This window comes from Colias croceus, chromosome 20 (genome assembly GCF_905220415.1).
Source record: "Colias croceus chromosome 20, ilColCroc2.1".
Classification (NCBI taxonomy): Eukaryota; Metazoa; Arthropoda; class Insecta; order Lepidoptera; family Pieridae; genus Colias; species Colias croceus.
This window is the reverse complement of record NC_059556.1, coordinates 1,603,773-1,621,826: the sequence shown is the minus strand read 5'-3', so window position 1 is coordinate 1,621,826 and position 18,054 is coordinate 1,603,773. Positions and strand designations below refer to the sequence as shown.

Below are 18,054 nucleotides of genomic sequence, written 5' to 3'. Positions count from 1 at the left end.
CTGATTTGTCAGATTCAATTGAAAAAGGCTTTGAAATGTGCGATGGTAACTGATTGAATAGTTTCTTGTTTTGTATGTATGGTTCCCTGTCACGTGTGTACTGGGTCGACTTTTTGATTGAAAAAAGAGTTTAAAGTCGGTTAAAGTTACTTGATTGCCTTGGTTTATAAAGAAGAATAATTATAAAATCAAGAAAGAAGAAGAAAAAAAGCAGAGGAAAATTCATGTTTCATTTAGTAACAAACAGGATTTGAGCTAAAAACGAATAATAATTTAATGACGTAGTACGAGTACGGTACAAATGTGACATAAGTTTGCCTCAAACCCACAAGGGGTCAAGGAAATTCACTCGAACATAGTAGGAACTTTAGTACAAATCTAATAGTACTATTTGGGGAAGAGCGAAACAAAAGAATATTAAAATTTGAACGCCATTTTCATTGGCACGGCCAGCAGTGTCAACTAGACGTGTTTGTAATACTAATGTCTAAGTCCCTTTTGAATCATTAAGATCTACCCGAGACATATCACATAGAGCACAGTAGCAATAGGGCCGGCGCGCGCGCAGGTGCATCGCACATACATACAAAATTACAGTACGTATTATTTTTTTCATGTACAGTGAGATAGATAAGTGTTTAATTTAATTAATTGTGATTTTTGAGTTTTGTGAGTTAAAGTTCTAGGCTAGATAATTAATACTTTGTATTTTTTCCAATATTTTTATCTTTTGATGGAACCGCATTTTAGAGATTTAGAAAAAAAAGAACAACATAATATTACGACCGGTTTTGCAAGATGTTCCGAAACCGGTATTAGTTTGTAAAAATAAATTTAATGTAATAAGTGAGTGTAGCCTTGACAGTGAAGATATATGTAAAATGTATTAAAAACCAAATGAAAGCCACGAAATATTATAAGCTTATAAGATAAACAAATACAAAGTACACGTAGGATTTGCGTTTGTATTTTTTTAACAAAGACAAAAATGTACAATCGTTACGAAAAGTTTTGTATCAGAGAAACATACTCCGGTAATCATTTTGGAAAAGAAAAGTAATAAATTTTTCTTTAACATCCGTCTGGAGATTCGAAGTTTGTTGCCGTGTACCGTGGAAAATGTGCTTTACTTAAATAAACAATTACGTTTTATATATCTAATCCAGTATTTACTTTATCTGTGTTGCGCATGTTTTATTAAAACCTAATTAGTTTTCACTTCAATAAACACGCGATACTAAATGTATGAAGACAAAACTATTCTTAATGTTTTTGTGCCTTTAAATCACACTAGGTATGTAAAAAATTTTTTATTTTATGTTTAAATCACTCTACATAGTATGTACATAGTATAAAACAAAGTCGCTTTCTCTCTCCCTTTGTATGTTTAAATCTTTGAAACTACGCAATGGATTTTGATGCGGTTTTTTTTAAGAGATTGATTCAAGAGGAAGGTTTTAGTATATTATAATTTATTAACTTTTAGACTAAGCGGGCGAAGCCGCGGGCGATTAGCTAGTTTAAAATAAGCTGTTGTTGTACTTTAATAGATTTTTCTTTTTTATTATCACCAAGATATTATTGATCATGCAAAACACGATTCTCCCTACAAGTGTAAATCAAACAACTTAATATTAATATTAAATTAAACATTAATGACTTTTCCAAGCGACTGTACTGATTAATTTATACAGTTCTAGTTTAGAATGAATTTGGAGCGATGAATGTGATTAACCGACTTATTTGAACTGTTATTGTGTTTGACGAGGATTCGTTTTGTATTAACTGGTTTTTATTTCCGACTTTGCTTGTAGATTAATTTTTAATATGTTTTTTATTTGCGGCTTTGCTCGTAGTGTTATAGTTTTTGTTCAAAGAAATAACTTAAAACAATGTCTATTAGGGGATTAATAATAGAAAATTAAAATAATAATCACATTTTATGATAATTATCTAGACGTAGCTAAATAACTGTAAAATTAAACGAATTTAGAGCCAAAAAACGTTGTTCATCAGAGATTTTTATTGCATTAAATTATATAGAACTAGCTTACCGCCCGCGGCTTCGCCCGCTTTGTCTAAAACCTAATAAATTATAATATACTAAAACCTTCCTCTTGAATCACTCTATCTATTAAAAAAACTGCATCAAAATCCGTTGCGTAGTTTTAAAGATTTAAGCATACAAAGGGACAGATAAAGCGACTTTGTTTTATACTATATACCTAGTGATTTCCTATTTCTATTTTTTTCTTATTTCGAAATAATTAATTTTAACTTTCTTACAGTTAATAATAAATGGCTTGAACTCTGTTTTTATCTCATGTGATAAATGACTTATAAGGAACTACTGTTCCCTAAAAAATATCAGTAAAGGATTTGGCTTATTACTTCATTTTATAACTGTTAACAACCGTTATGTGTCCCTTGCTATATGAAAGCAATTGTAATGCAATTTATTGGAAATTGCACCTTAATTCAATTGGATAAGGAAGATATTGAATTAAGGTATTTGTTAAGTCAATGATCTTATATAAACAACGATGAACCCGTTTGCATGTAACAAATGTAATGAATTTGCAATGTTATTTGTTTGTTGTTTTCTTGATATTTTTTTTTTATTTTCAATGCGGCGCGCGATTTTTCTTTAGATGTTATATTTAATTTATTATATTATATTTATCGTAAATACGCTCACGTAATAATTGAATGTTTAAAACAAGTGATAACTGCGTTAAAAACAACCCACTTCAAACTTGCACTTGAAACATTTACAAATACAGACAAAAATGCTCATAAAATAAAGACTACTGGGCGTATCCGAATAAAATTTTTATGGGACCAATTCGACACCATCCCGCATCGAACAAAAAAAGAATCACGCAAATCGGTTCAGAAACCTCGGAGTAATCGGTGTACATACATAAAAAAAACAGACCGGCCGAATTGATAACCTCCTCCTTTTTTTGAAGTCGGTTAATAAACAATAATGTTTACTTGCCGCCTAACTTATGAATAGTTCCCGTTCCTGTGGGTTTTCTGGGATAACACCTATCATGTCTTGGGTCCAGGACACAGAGAGCTAATGAAACAGATGCTTAATGCATCTTGCCCCATACCCCACAAGGGGACAAGGGAATTCACAATCTAAAATTATATATGTACCAGCAATCTGCCCGCGACTTCACCCGCGTTTTTTAAAGAAAAGCCCGCATAGTTCCCGTTCCTTTGGGATATCCGGAATAAAGCCTAACCTATGTGTTAATTCAAGTCACCCTCCATGTGTGTGCTTAATTTCATTGTAATCGGTTCAGTGGTATTTGCGTGAAAGAGTAACAAACATACACATCCATCCTCAGAAACTTTCGTATTTATAATACTAGCTTTCCGACCGCGGCCTCGCCCGCGTTTTCAAAGAAAAACCCGCATAGTTCCCGTTCCCGTTGGATTTCCGGGATAAAACCTAGCCTATGTGTTAATCCAAATTACCCTCTATATGTGTGCTAAATTTCATTGTAATCGGTTCAGTAATTTTTACGTGAAAGAGTAACAAACATCCATACATCCATACTTACAAACTTTCGCCTTTATAATAGTAGTAGGATTAGTAGGATAGGATAGGATTATTGTTAGCACTTAGCACTAAGTAGTATTCGTATAGAATATACTGGCTTACCGCCCGCGGCTTCGCCCGCTTTGTCTAAAACCTAATAAATTATATACTAAAACCTTCTTCTTGAATTACTCTATCTATTAAAAAAACCGCATCAAAATCCGTTGCGTAGTTTGAAAGATTTAAGCATACAAAGGGACTTAGGGACAGAAAATATATACTACTAGCGGTCCGCCCCGGCTTCGCCTGTGGTACATATTTACGTTTTCTCTACATAAAAACCATCCTCGTACTTCAAGGAATATTATAAAAAAAGAATTAACGAAATCGGTTCAGCCGTTCTCGAGTTATGCGCTTACCAACACATTTTGCGATTCATTTTTATTAGTATAGATAGATAGATGTAGTGATTATCTGTATTAGTAACATGGTTTCTATGGCAACCACGTGCAAAAAGTCAATAATTATATTGTAATGGTGACATTTCACGATCCATCTGTTCACATCTTGTTCGTTAGATAAGATTTTGTTTCTTTAATAAATTGCTTTTAATCCGTTGTATCTTAAATCGGTTTATCTTAAACGGTAAACCGATTTAAGATACAACGGATGGTTCGCAATTTCGTTTATTTATATGAAAAATACCTTATTTTCTTGCTTTTTTTTTTTTTTTTTTTTTTTTTTTTTTTTTTTTTTTTTTTTTTTTTTTTTTTTTTTTTTTTAAATAATATGGAAGTTTTAGGACAGAACCTATTTAAAATGAAAACAACGAAACAGACGACTCACGTAAATATATAAAAAAAAAAAAACTTGACTAATTAATAATTATTGTGCTGTATCATACCTATATGAAATAAATAAAACGCATCATAATCTTAATTTATAAAGAATAGAAAAAATTCGATCACGAGGCGGGACTCGAACCCGCATCCTTTAAAAGCATCATAATCTGTTAACAACGAACCTAAAATAAATTTCGTTCCTCCATAAACAAACTTTAAGCATAAACTTATATAATATTACCCAGTTGCTCCGCGCGGTTTCACCCCCGTGACTTCTGTCCCGTTGGTCGTAGCGTGATGATATATAGCCTATAGACTTCCTCGATAAATGGGCTATTACATGATTAACAAACGCAGTAAAATGTCCCTTAGAAATAAGGTGACACTTTACAAAACGGTGGTCCGTCCAATCCTCACTTATGCTAGTGTAGTTTTCGCGCATTGCGCCCCCAGCTCCATACACAAGCTCCAGACGATTCAGTCGCGGTTCATGAGAATAGCGACTGGAGCGCCCTGGTTCGTGCGTAACGTGGACCTACATAGGGACTTAGAACTCCCCACCATAGCCCAATGGATGAAGCAAGCGTCTAAGCGCTACTTCGACAAGGCTAAAAACCACCCTAACCCATTGGTGACAAAGGCCATCGCATACGTCGCGAAACCCGATCGTCGTAGGCGGCCGAGACATGTCTTGGACGACTCCGACGATGATATTACCAAAGCTAACGCACGGCTAGACTCGGCGATTGAAGCCCAACGTCGAACAAACCGCGACACCGCACACACCACAGCAGAAAGCGTACACCGTCTTCGCCGGCGAAGACGAGGTCCCTTGTTCCGCGTTCCCGCGCCCACCCGGGTGAGCGCCCGTCCGATTAGGGCCCTTCTGGCCTCCTCCACTCAAGCGACAGCTCAAGCCGAGGTTCGTGATCCCCGTCAAGGGGGGACGCCCTTGTGCATGTCGCTACCAGGGTGAACCTTCAGTTCACCCCCGCGTCCGCGTTAAAATGTAGAAGCCCTTCTGGCTAACATTGAGAAACACCACACAAAAAAAAAAAAAAAAAAAAAAAAAAAAAAGATAAATGGGCTATCTAACACCGAAATAATTTTTCAAATCAGACCAGTAGTTCCGGAGATTATCGCGTTCAAACAAACAAACAAGCATACTCTTCAGATTTATAATATTAGTATAGATTAAATAGGTACGGTTAAAAATACACGTGGCAATAAATGTAGGTTTATATGTTAAGGTTCTATGACACACAATTGTATTTATTATTATTACATTGAATCCGTATTTATCATTTGTATAAGTTTTTGTTTATATCAACGCATCTGTACATCGGTACATTTAGATTTTAGACCAAACGAACATAGAGCTAGAGCATTGTTTAATCTTTTAGTGTAAGCGAAAACTCGTATTCAGTGTTGTTCAGTATTAGAACATTGCATGGAATCTTTTCGAACTCTCTAAGAACAACGAAAGAATGCTCTACGCCTGTTTACCCTAAAATAATTTGACATAGTGGGGTTTTAGAACCCAATGATATTTTAAGAAAAAGGTTTAGATAGGTTATTATCGCTCTAGAAGTGGCACGTCGAAATATGACTAACTAGCTTTTGCCTGCAGCTTCGCCCAAGTGGTCAAAGGAAAACCCACATAGTTCCCGTTTCAGTCGGATTTTTGGGAAAAATATCCTATGTATTTATCCAAGTTACCCTCTATGTGTGAGCCAAATTACATGAATTTGGTTCAGCAGTTTATGAGTGAAGGATTAACAAACAAACATATAAATTTTTGCGTTTATCGCGTGGGCTTAAAATCATGATAAAAAATAACTATGAAATTCCATTCTATATCCACTATCCTTATTGAAATAAGCTAAAACTCAATAATTTGCTAAAACTAAATAACAGTGAAAAAAACATTTTTTTTTACTTATAAGACTGTTGAAAGCTAAGCCGCGTAAAATTACTAACTACCAGGTCCAATATAATTGAAGTTATGTTTAAAATGGCTCAAAATCTTTGCCTTGTAAAGACTTAAATACGATTTTAAGACCCGTATTCATCATGGAAGAATGGTAAATATTACAAGGCTACGGTTTTATCAATAAAAAAATTGATATGATTGACGCGAATACGGGTTGTTGTGTTTTTAAATTCATATTTTAATTGCCGTCTTTAACGTGTTTATTTGTGACTTTTTGTTGGAATCGTTTTTTTTTGTTTATATATGAAAAATAATTAGATTGAAAGTAAGAGTATGAGCCTCTTAATATTTGTAAATCTTATGTCCTTTTTAGATTGTATTTTGGTTCCCCATTTGCAACTCTACGCTAATCCAGGCAAACGAAACTAGACTAACTATCGACATAAAACACAGAATTTTGAAATCCTTCGCTATAATTAACTATTTTTTAAATAAATAAACAATAAATATTTCTGGACAATTTTCACACACGGCACGATCTGATCATACTAAGCTTTCGCTTGTGTTATGGAAACCAGATGGCTGATAAATATACATATATATAATTATATAATTTTAAATAAATAACTTATATAGATAATTAACGCCCAGACACAGCGCAAACATCTATATTCATCACACAATTATTTGCCCCGGGTGGGAAATCGATCCCACGAGCTCTGGCTTGGAAGGCAGGGCCACTACCAACCAAGCCAACCGGTCAGTCATTTTTTTTTCAACATCATTTCACAATATTATGTATAGATCAAGTAGAGACAATGTTGTCAGCATCTATAAAACCGTCTTTTTTGTAATCTATACTAATATTATAAAGCTGAAGAGTTTGTTTGTTTATTTGTTTGTTTGAATGCGCTAATCTCGGGAACTACTGGTCCGATTTAAAAAATTATTTCGGTGTTAGATAGCTCATTTATCGAGGAAGGCTATAGGCTATATTATATCATCACGCTACGATCAACAGGAGTGAAGCCACGGGGGTGAAAGCGCGCGGAGCAGCTAGTATCAAATAATTAGAAAGTAAAAGAGACATAACATTATATAAGTACATATTCTATAGAAATTCTATAGAAAATTCTTTCTGAACTGATGGTCTTAATAGATATGCTGAACGACGAACTCAATGCGTTTCTTAAAGAACTCTGATTGAATAAATCCTTCAGTTTGTTATAAATACGAGCCTTTTCTAAGAGCCACATACTTAAGGGTAGGTAATATGAAAAGAGAAGAGTAGTCATTTGGTCGCCTATTATTTTAAAGATTAGGTACTAGATTTCCGGCCACGGCTTCGCCCGAGTTTTCAAAGAAAAATCCAAATAATTCTTCTTCGCTTCTGTGGGATTTCCGGGATGAAAAGTAGCGTTTGTTGTATTCTGGGTCTTCAGCTACCTTCATACAAAATTTCATTCCAATCGATTTAGTAGGTAGTATTTACGTGAAAGAGTAACAAACATCCACACAAACTTTCGCATTTATAATATTAGTAGGGTTTTATAAACAAAAGGTCTCATCCTCGACATTCCGCGATTGTCGTGTTGTCTGTATATTATCGGAGACAGACAAACGTTTAATTGTTTTGTATATTGTTATTGCAACCGGATTTCAAATGCCTTGATTGGATTTTAATTGGGAACTATGCATAATTGAGATGCGTTTTGACCTTTCACAATATTATGTAGTTTGTATGGAAAATGTACGTTTTTGGATTTAATATCGGTTTTATTTATTGAAGTGAAACTTCTTTATCGGGGTTGGAAAAAATTTGTAACTATTTTTCGTTACGCGTGACATTTTTCCGTTACGCGCCATCTTTTTCTTATCCCTACCACGCGTGATTCGACGTATTTCTGTAAATTTGCATAATATAGTAAATTATTTGGTTGCAAAATAAGGTGATAAAGAAGTTTCATTTCTTACGTGTGTACACTAGTACACGCACACATTTTTTTCTATTCTTTTTTTAAAGTATTAATTTATGTGTGATTTTCATATAGGTACTTACATATTTTTTACTTTTTTCTTAAGAAGCTAATTATGAATCGATATATAAATCGCGCGATGTTTTTTGCTATTAGTAGAAGCATCGCCAATTGGTTGACATAGACAGACTAATAATTTTTTTTATTTATGTAAATAGACCATAGCATATTATATACAAACAGACACTATAACATTCGCCTTTCTATAGATAAGCCGGTATATTTGCCTATCTTTATTATATTCGGTTAAATATTAAAAGTCCTTTAAAATAAAATTCCACACAAGAAAATAATAACAATGCGACAAAAATTAGTCATTCACATAATTTAATTTTGCAAATGAACCGCAAAGCTATGCGATCGAATTTGTTACAATTAACAATAAGAATGTTTGTGTGTCAGTGTTTTGCATACAATGGCTTGTGGGCGGTTTTTTCAAGTTCAGGTCAATGACCCGCTATACATAATACAGGTCAGCGATGTATTGCCTTTCAGAAATCTCTAATATATTGTGAATGAATAGATATTTTAATTATATATTAGATATACAGGATGACTTGTTATAAATGTAATAGTTTGTAAAGGGTTGAAATCATAGCTCATTTTTAGAACTTATAAGTTTCGGGTTATGTTTACTTCTTTTTACACCAAAATATTGATGTATTATGGAGATTAGATTTGTTGAATATTTTTATTGGCATGGATAAAATGTACAATTAATTTATCGATATTAATAAGTATTTCATTAAAAGTTAGGTTAGCTATATTTTTACTAGATGTAGCTTTCTGAGCTGATATATAGCTGACAATGTTTTTCGTTATTGAATGAAACTTTACAATGAGACATTTTTCTAAAGTAAACATACAATATTATGATGTATATTTTTGTTTTGAAATTCTATATTGAAACGTAATCCATACTAATATTATAAATGCGAAAGTAACTCTGTCTGTCTGTCTGTTACTCAATCACGCCTAAACTACTGAACCAATTTTCATGAAATTTAGTATGGAGATATTTTGATACGATACGGATATGATTTTATCCCGGGAAAATTACGCAATCCCGGAAATCCCACGGGAACGGGAACTATGCGGGTTTTTCTTTGACTGCGCGAGCGAAGCCGCGGGCGGAAACCTAGTTTAAAATATATTTAGATCGTTATGTAATAAAACGCACCTGCCCATACTCCACTCAAAATAGGGGTCTTTGGCATACGAAAAGAAATTTAAAAATGCGCCGTTTGAACATAATATTGTAATTTAATATTATGGACACATGCGAAGGTTTTTGAACTCGATATCTGATGTTTGTCGCATGTTGCATTTGTTACTTAATTTATATGTATTCTTTGGGGATAATTATTAAATTAATGTAATAAATGGGATACCTTGTACTTATTATTGTTTTATATGGAGTTTTTCATTTCGTTGTAATAGCTGTTAATTTTGTTAGGTCGCTCGGTAGGTTTGAATAATCGATGAGATAGATAGTTGATGAAGGAGAAGGGTATTTTTTCTTTTAGGGTAATAGTACAGTGGTTAAAAATTTATAATTTTCCTGCTTTAACTACATAAACTATAAACATTAGAATTACTAATATTTTTTTTTAATTACTTTTATATTTACAAATTCGCTGAGCAAATGACATCAATCCAAATCATTTGGATTAATAATTTTCCTTACATTTCATACATTACTTGAAATTTGCATTTCTAAATCGGAACTAGTCATATTTCTTCAAAACAAACATTTCTTATCAAAATATTTACAACGTGACGTATTTTTGATTCATAGTTTAGATTTGAATCATTTGGTTAATTTGAAAAACGATTAGACACGTCATAGTAAAATCAATCGGAGATTATATACTTCCCCTTTATGTGGTTCCGTCCTAATTATAAAAAAAAATTGAAAACAAAATTCAGGACTTTTCATGCAATACTGATAATAAATTTAGCTCAAATCATCCATTAAAAAGTATGCAAATTAAAACAAGTACATTATTAAATTAACTATGATTAGGTATATGTTTAGATATTATTTTATTTCAAAATTACTTCACAATATTTAAAATTTTACATCACATTTAAAAAAAATGATTTTAAGTATAAAAAGAAAGTTCGAAAACTAATTAATTAATAAGGTATTATTGCTTTCTTTACAACGACATTTGTGGTATATTTATTTTATTATTTAAAATTATTAACGTTCAATTTTGATCCAATATGTTACAGAATATGAACGTATTGGAGATTATTTTAAACTAGCTGTTCCCCGCGGTTTTACCCGCATTGCTCCGCTCCTGTTGGTCTTAGCGTGATGATATATAGCCTCTATATGATATATTCCTCGATAAATGGGCTATCTAATACCGAAAGAATTTTTCAAATCGGACCAGTAGTTCCTGAGATTAGCGCGTTCAAACAAACAAACTCTTATAATAAATATTGATATAGTTATTGTCATATTAAAAATGTTATTGACAAAAGGAACCCTAATAATATTTTTAATTGATAATACTATGACGATGATTGTTAAGTATGTCAGTTATTAAATACTTGCCTGCATGTCCATGTATGTAAGAATCCTTTTAAGTGTTTATTGTGTTTATTATTCCTTCTAAAACTAAAGTGTTATTGATATTAGTATTTCATACGTATCGTATTTAAGGGTGAGTAATCAAAAACTTAAAAAATGCTTAAATTTAATCTTAAAAATCTGTGTCCATACGTCGCTATGTGAAAAGTCTTTGAAAAATATGTCTTTGAAAATCCATAAAAAATACCAACAAGGGCAACAGTAATCTTTAAAAAACATAAAAAAAGGATTACTAAGTATTAATTTATAGTTTATTTGCTTAAATAATAATTTCTGCAATAACAACTATGTAACACATTAAAAAAAGAAAAACAAAACATTTCATATAATCTAGACAGGTGAGTGTATAATCAAAGATAAAGCCTTAATAATTAATAATATTATTATACTATTTAGTTTAATTGACGGCACGCTACTGTAGTTGATAAAACATAGATCTAGATAAGATTATTTTGTAGGAAATTCACTGCTTATCAAACACTTATACAAAGATAATCAATACATTTCATTGTATTGATGTTTCAGCAGAAATTTTGACACGTTTTATATCCTACTAATAAACGCGATAGTTAAGCGATTTGTATGTATGTTGTACTCTACATGCATAAACCAATGAGCATAATATTTTGATGATACATGTAGGTTGTGTACCAGAATAACACATAAGCTTTAGAATTACTAATATGTCCCTTTCTGTTGTAAATGTGGTACATAATATACTTAAGTACATATCGGTTTTTTTTCAGATATTTGTCTGTATATTGGTTACAAGTATTGCTCTATTATTTTTCCAATTCTCCTACCGGTGCATTTACATCATACGAGCGAATGCTCATTCTAACCCCACTGCCACTATGTCAAATTCTTATAGTGTAGATAGGCGTAGAACATTCTTTCGTTGTTTTTAGTGCGTTCGAAAAGATTTTATACAATGTTCAAATACTAAACAACACTGAATACAATTTCGTTTGCACTAAAAGAACACTAAAGAATGCTCTTGCTCTAGCTCTATCTCTATGTTCGTTTGATGTAAATGCACCGTTACAGAAAGATGAACACTTACAAAACTCGATAACATTATGCTCTTAGAGCTATAGTTCGTTCACCTTGCAAGCCACATTTCTCAAGGGATCTACACTGTAAGGTCTAGGACTCAACACAAACTTGTTACAAAACAAATTCATGAATTATTCAATAGTTGTTAATTTCGCACTATCTATATATCTGTAGAGATAATATTTGTGCTTATTTTAGGAAAGTGAATGCATTCACAATATTCAAATGACTGTAAATGAATTGGCATGTTATTTCTATTTAAAATAAAAGTTTTTTTTTTCTTTTTTCAGAAAGTACCTCGTTCTTTAAAGGCGTTGTATTTGCCTAAATACATAATTTCATAAATGACATAACTTAATATTATAAAGCTAAAAAGTTTGTTTGTTTGTTTGAACGCACTAATCCCAGGTGTCAGGTCCCAACTACTTGTCCGATTTGAAAAAGTCTTTCGGTGTTAGATAGCCCATTTATCGAGGAAGGCTTAAAGCTATTTATCATCACGCTAAGACCAACAGGAGCGGAGCACTGCGGGTAAAACCGTGGGGCTCAGCTAGTTTTCTTCTCTCTCTCTCTCTCTCTCTTTACTCGTTCCCTCATTACTGAGGATCGTGACTCCGCTAGTTTTACCAAAAATAAAATCGACTAGCGATTATTTTAAACATGTTTCAGACTGCAGTCACCCTTTTTAGCACCACTCTGACTTTTTTAACCGACTTCCTAAAAGAAGGAGTTTCTATACTACCCTGTATATGTATTATTAATTAATTGGCTTGTGGTATTAAATAAACATTATTTCTTTAAAAGATGTATTACCTACATACAAAGATAAGGTCTTGCGAAATTTCCCATCATGATTATAGTGCAAAGTCGGGGTATGACACTAGTTATACATTTAAACGGAAGCTCTAATTTATACTAGTCAGCTGATAAGATTTAGAATGCACTTAAAGTCAAGCACAATTTCTTTTACAGTTAAATAGATCGATTGTTTGGTAGATCATTGATAAATGAGTGGATTTTTTATACCGTACCTACATGTTAAAGGTAATTAAGATTTTATATTTTAATTAGTTTGGTTACTGTTCGTTTATGTTTGCTTTTAATAAAATAACTTTGAAATGCGCAATTATTTCGTAGAAATAGTTACTCCGATTTATTCATTACCAGCAGTGCTCCGCTTGTGGTGATCTTATATTATGATGATATAATATAGCCTTTCTCGATAAATAGGCTATCTAACACCGAACGAATTATTCAAATCGGACCAGTAGTTCCTGCGATTAGCAAGTTCAAACAAACAAAAACAAACTCTTCATCTTTATAATATTAGTATGGATTATTATTTTCAATAGAATTTGATATAGTCTAAGAAATATACAAAGTAGTAAAAAGTATATATTTTGATTCCTTATGTTAAAAAGTAAGTGAAAATTTTAATTGGTTTTGCATTAAAACATTATGCGAGTATCGAGATGATAATCCAATACCTCGTTAATATTGATACGTTATTTTTATGCGTTTAAAACTTTTATGAATATTTTTGATACCAAAAATTATAACCGTTAAAGATTTTTTTTCATTATCGTCACTTTATTATTTATATTGATTAGCTGTGCCCTATGGTTTTACCCGCATTGCTCCGCTCCTGTTGGTTTTGGCGTAATGATATAATATAGCCTTCCAAGATAAATGGACTATCTACCACCGAAATAATTTTTCAAATCGTACGTACCAGTAGTTCCTGAGATTAGAGAGATAATGTATGTCTAAGCCAAAAGTGTTAAACAGAGTATCAGTAATTTTATCAGATAGTTGTGAATCTGGCACTTACAATTCTAATCCTATCCTACCTACTAATATTATAAACGCGAAAGTTTGTGAGGATGGATGTATGTGTATGTATGTTTGTTACTCTTTCACACAAATACTACTAACCGATAACAATGAAATTTAGCACACATATAGATGGTATTAGATTTGGATTAACACTTAGGATAGGTTTTATCCCGGATATCCCACGGGAACGGGAACTATGCTTTTTCTTTGAAAACGCAGGCGAAACCGCGGGCGGAAAGCTATGTAATATATTCTGACTATTACAACAAATAGAATATTCACAATAACATGTGATAGGCTTCATTAATTAATTTGTTTTGACACACACATGCGAATATTATTCAAACAGCTTTTAAGAGTGTTATTGCAAGTTATAGAAACATTGTGTATTTGATATGGTTGAATTTCTATTTAAAGATTATTTTTATAACTTTCGTATTAAGCTACTCTTATTTGATAGTGTTACTTTCTAGATTTTAATTCGAGTTCATAAAGAGGTAAATTTAAATGGAATAACGGCATTTTTTGTTTCTATTTTAGAGTCTTTGTTTTGCATTGCAAATATATCTTCATTGTTTGCATTTTTAAACTTAATCGGAGATTTCGTCGTAATGTACATAACCTTATTTCCATCGAATCCCATACCGTTTTTGCCCATAAACCCTGCAAATATATTTGTTTACGTTTACCTTTGTTTGGGTAATATTTCCGAAACTCGACGCTCCACATCTTAGTCATAACGGGCTCGGCTCATTAAGAGACAATACATATCATTAGGGAGAAACAATTAAAAACGATCCGTCACCTTGACCGACCCAATGACCGGGATAGAAAACGGTGCTAACGATTTTTATTACGTTAAACACCACTATGACATTCCATACGGGTTGTTGAGTGTTAGCGGTTGGCCTACAATACCCTCCGTATATAAATGATAACACTTGAGATGAGAGATCAGTGCCCGGCCGACGCTTAAATGTGAGGTTCGTGCCCGAATTTTAACTTATTTATTTTTTGTAGGAACCGGTATGAGGCATCAGGCGCTGATTGTGGCCCTCGGGCTGTTCGCCGCGGCGCAGTGTGCCCCTCCAGGGAAACCTACACTCGGGTGGGGAGAGCGAACCTTCGCGATTGTAGAAGTCAACCAAGCCGCGACGGCTTACAACCAATTGGTGACGAGGAAGGATGCAGCTGACGTCACAGTCAGCTGGAACGTGTGGTCTGGAGACTCAGCCGAAACAGCCAAGGTGCTTCTCGATGGAAAGGAATACTGGTCCGGCCCGTCAAGTGCGTCAGCGACTGCTACATTCAAAGTCAAGAAGGGTGGTCGTTATAAGATGCAAGTAGAGCTATGTAATCCTGATGGTTGCAGCTCCAGCGATCCTACTGAAATTATCGTAGCTGATACAGATGGTAGCCACTTACCGCCTTTAGATTATACGATTGATGAGAAGCACAAGCCATTCAAGCAGACATCTGGAAAAGTTGTTGGCGCGTACTTCGTTGAATGGGGTGTATACCCAAGAAAGTACCCTGTTGACCGCGTACCTATTCCCAATCTTACTCATCTGCTCTACGGTTTCATTCCAATTTGTGGTGGTGATGGCATCAACGACAGTTTAAAGGAAATTGAAGGAAGTTTCCAAGCGTTACAACGTTCGTGCAGCGGCCGTGAAGACTTCAAAGTGTCGATTCACGATCCTTGGGCTGCTTTACAGAAGCCACAGAAGGGTCTCTCATCATGGAATGAACCCTACAAAGGCAACTTTGGCCAATTGATGTCATTGAAACAAGCTAGACCAGACTTGAAGATTCTGCCATCCATCGGTGGATGGACACTCGCTGATCCGTTCTTCTTCTTCGACGACCAAGTTAAAAGACACCGTTTCATCGCTTCAGTGAAGGACTTCCTCCAGACATGGAAGTTCTTTGACGGTGTTGATATCGACTGGGAATTCCCTGGAGGTAAGGGAGCTAATCCTGACCTCGGTAGCCCTAAAGATGGTGATGTATACGTTACATTGATGAAGGAGCTCCGTGAAATGTTAGACGAGTTGTCCGCTGAAACCGGCAGGAAGTACGAACTGACATCAGCTATCAGCGCTGGTTGGGACAAGATCCAAGTGATCGACTACAAAGCCGCTCAAACCTACATGGACCACATTTTCCTTATGAGCTACGACTTCAAAGGCGCCTGGTCAAACGACACCTTAGGTCATCAAACTGCATTGTACGCGCCTGCATGGAATCCCAAAGAAACTTACACAACCGACTTCGGTGTGCAATTTTTATTAGCCCAAGGTGTTCACCCCAAGAAGATTGTTGTAGGTGTCGCTATGTACGGTCGTGGGTGGACCGGAGTACATAATTACACGGACAATAACCCCTTCACTGGAATCGCGACTGGACCCTGCAAAGGTACATGGCAGGACGGTGTGGTTGATTACAGAGAAATCGCCACCGAAATTGCTCAAGGTAAATGGGAGTTCCACTATGACAATGTAGCCCAAGCACCATACGTATTTAGGCCTTCAACAGGGGACCTAATAACATACGATAACGCGAGGTCAGTTACAGAAAAAGGCAAATACGTTAGGAAGAACTATTTGGGCGGTTTATTCGCGTGGGAAATCGACGCAGATAATGGTGACATTTTGAACAGTATGAACATGGCTCTCGGCAACACCCCCGCCTAAATGTTGTAAAATTGTGTTCCAATAATGTGATTATAATTCTAAGTTTGGTTTAAGCTAGGCCTCAAGTAGATTGTAACTGTATGGATACGTTATTTAAAAATACAGACTGATTAAAATTATTACACGCATTTTTATTTACCTCTGCTATAAATACCTATACTCTGAAATTAGAGTCATGTAAATAAATAACCTTTTGTCGATTATCAGATGTAAAGCCCATGTTTCATTTATAAAGATACAAAGAGATTTAAATCATTTTAATGCGCCTGATGATTTATTATGCAAAATTCATGAAATTCTAAATTGATATTATTTATTTGAAAGGCATTAAATTTTGATAACAAATGTAATTTACTGCTACAATCCACGTTACGGTAAATAAGTGTGTAATATTATTTTGTACTTAAATGGTTTTGAATAAAGCTTTTAAGATAAACAACGTTAGGGTTAAGTGTTTTATTATTATTGCATGTTTTAAAAATATATTTTTTTCTTTTTAACTCTGTCGGCTAAGGACTGGTTTCAATATTATCAATATAACGGAATTCAAATCGGCTATTTGCGATTCCGAACGGGAATATCTTGTTTTCAATTGGTTTATTATTTTTAAACTTGGCGAAAGTTTTATAGAGAGCGTTTAAATTTTAATATATTTGCCACAAATAAGATGTCTTTATCGTGGTCAAGGACTAAATGAGATGAATTAAATTAGTTGTTTCCATAGTCACAATTTAATTTATTAACATTCTATGTACCTACTTGGTTCCTATCAACATATTTTTTTGAATATAAAATTGGCGCATTGTTTATTCGCTCTCTAAATATCAGTGCAGTTTTATTAAACTCAAGAGTTCAAAAACCCTCTCAAAGTGTTTAAAACCCCAATAAACCTCTATTCGGAATTTAAAAAAAATGTGTATGAAGTATGTAACTACATAATATATTGAAATGCGATTTCCGTAAGAAAATTCTGCATTATCTGGATATAATTTCTTCTGTGTTTGTCTAATTTCGTAATTCCATGGTTGGACCGATTTCTATAAATATTTTTGAGTGTTTTGAGATTAGAAAATTATTCATATTTAAAATTAGAATGCAATCGAAGTCATTAGCTTGTAAGTAACCTATTTTGCGCTACTACAAACAATATATTTTATTTTGAAATTACAACCCCAAACTTCTAAAGTTTATCCAAACCCCATACATTCGACTAATGTCACAAAATTAACATTTAAATCGATATTTCCTATGATTCGGATCACGTGTTAACAAGATATAAACAATAAACAATGGTATATCAATATTGGAAGCAGGTCACGATCGCAGACTGGTTCTATGCTAGTTTACCTGTCGGGCCAGGAAAATGGCGGATTATTTATTAATGGTAAGTAAATATTTTTTAACTAGGTGGAGTAAGAGTTATCATGGTATTTGTTTTATTCCAGACTATTTTTGTACTTAAGTTTATTCTTTAAATATTTTTTTTACATTTAATGTTAT

At 33.6% G+C, this 18,054-nt stretch overlaps 1 protein-coding gene across 1 annotated transcript; it reads left to right on the top strand.

Annotated features, from left to right (window-relative positions):
• Positions 1 to 534: 534 nt before the first annotated feature.
• Positions 535 to 16,673, top strand: LOC123700645 (chitinase A-like). Its single transcript, XM_045647893.1, has 2 exons — positions 535 to 596; positions 14,879 to 16,673. Exon 2 carries the CDS (start codon positions 14,887 to 14,889, stop codon positions 16,552 to 16,554), a length of 1,668 nt encoding a protein of 555 aa, XP_045503849.1. The 5' UTR covers positions 535 to 596; positions 14,879 to 14,886; the 3' UTR covers positions 16,555 to 16,673.
• Positions 16,674 to 18,054: the final 1,381 nt, after the last annotated feature.

What these genes read in the sequence shown, in the direction of transcription:
- LOC123700645 (XM_045647893.1), top strand. Translation starts at nt 14,887, where the DNA reads ATGAGGCATCAGGCGCTGATTGTGGCCCTCGGGCTGTTCGCCGCGGCG.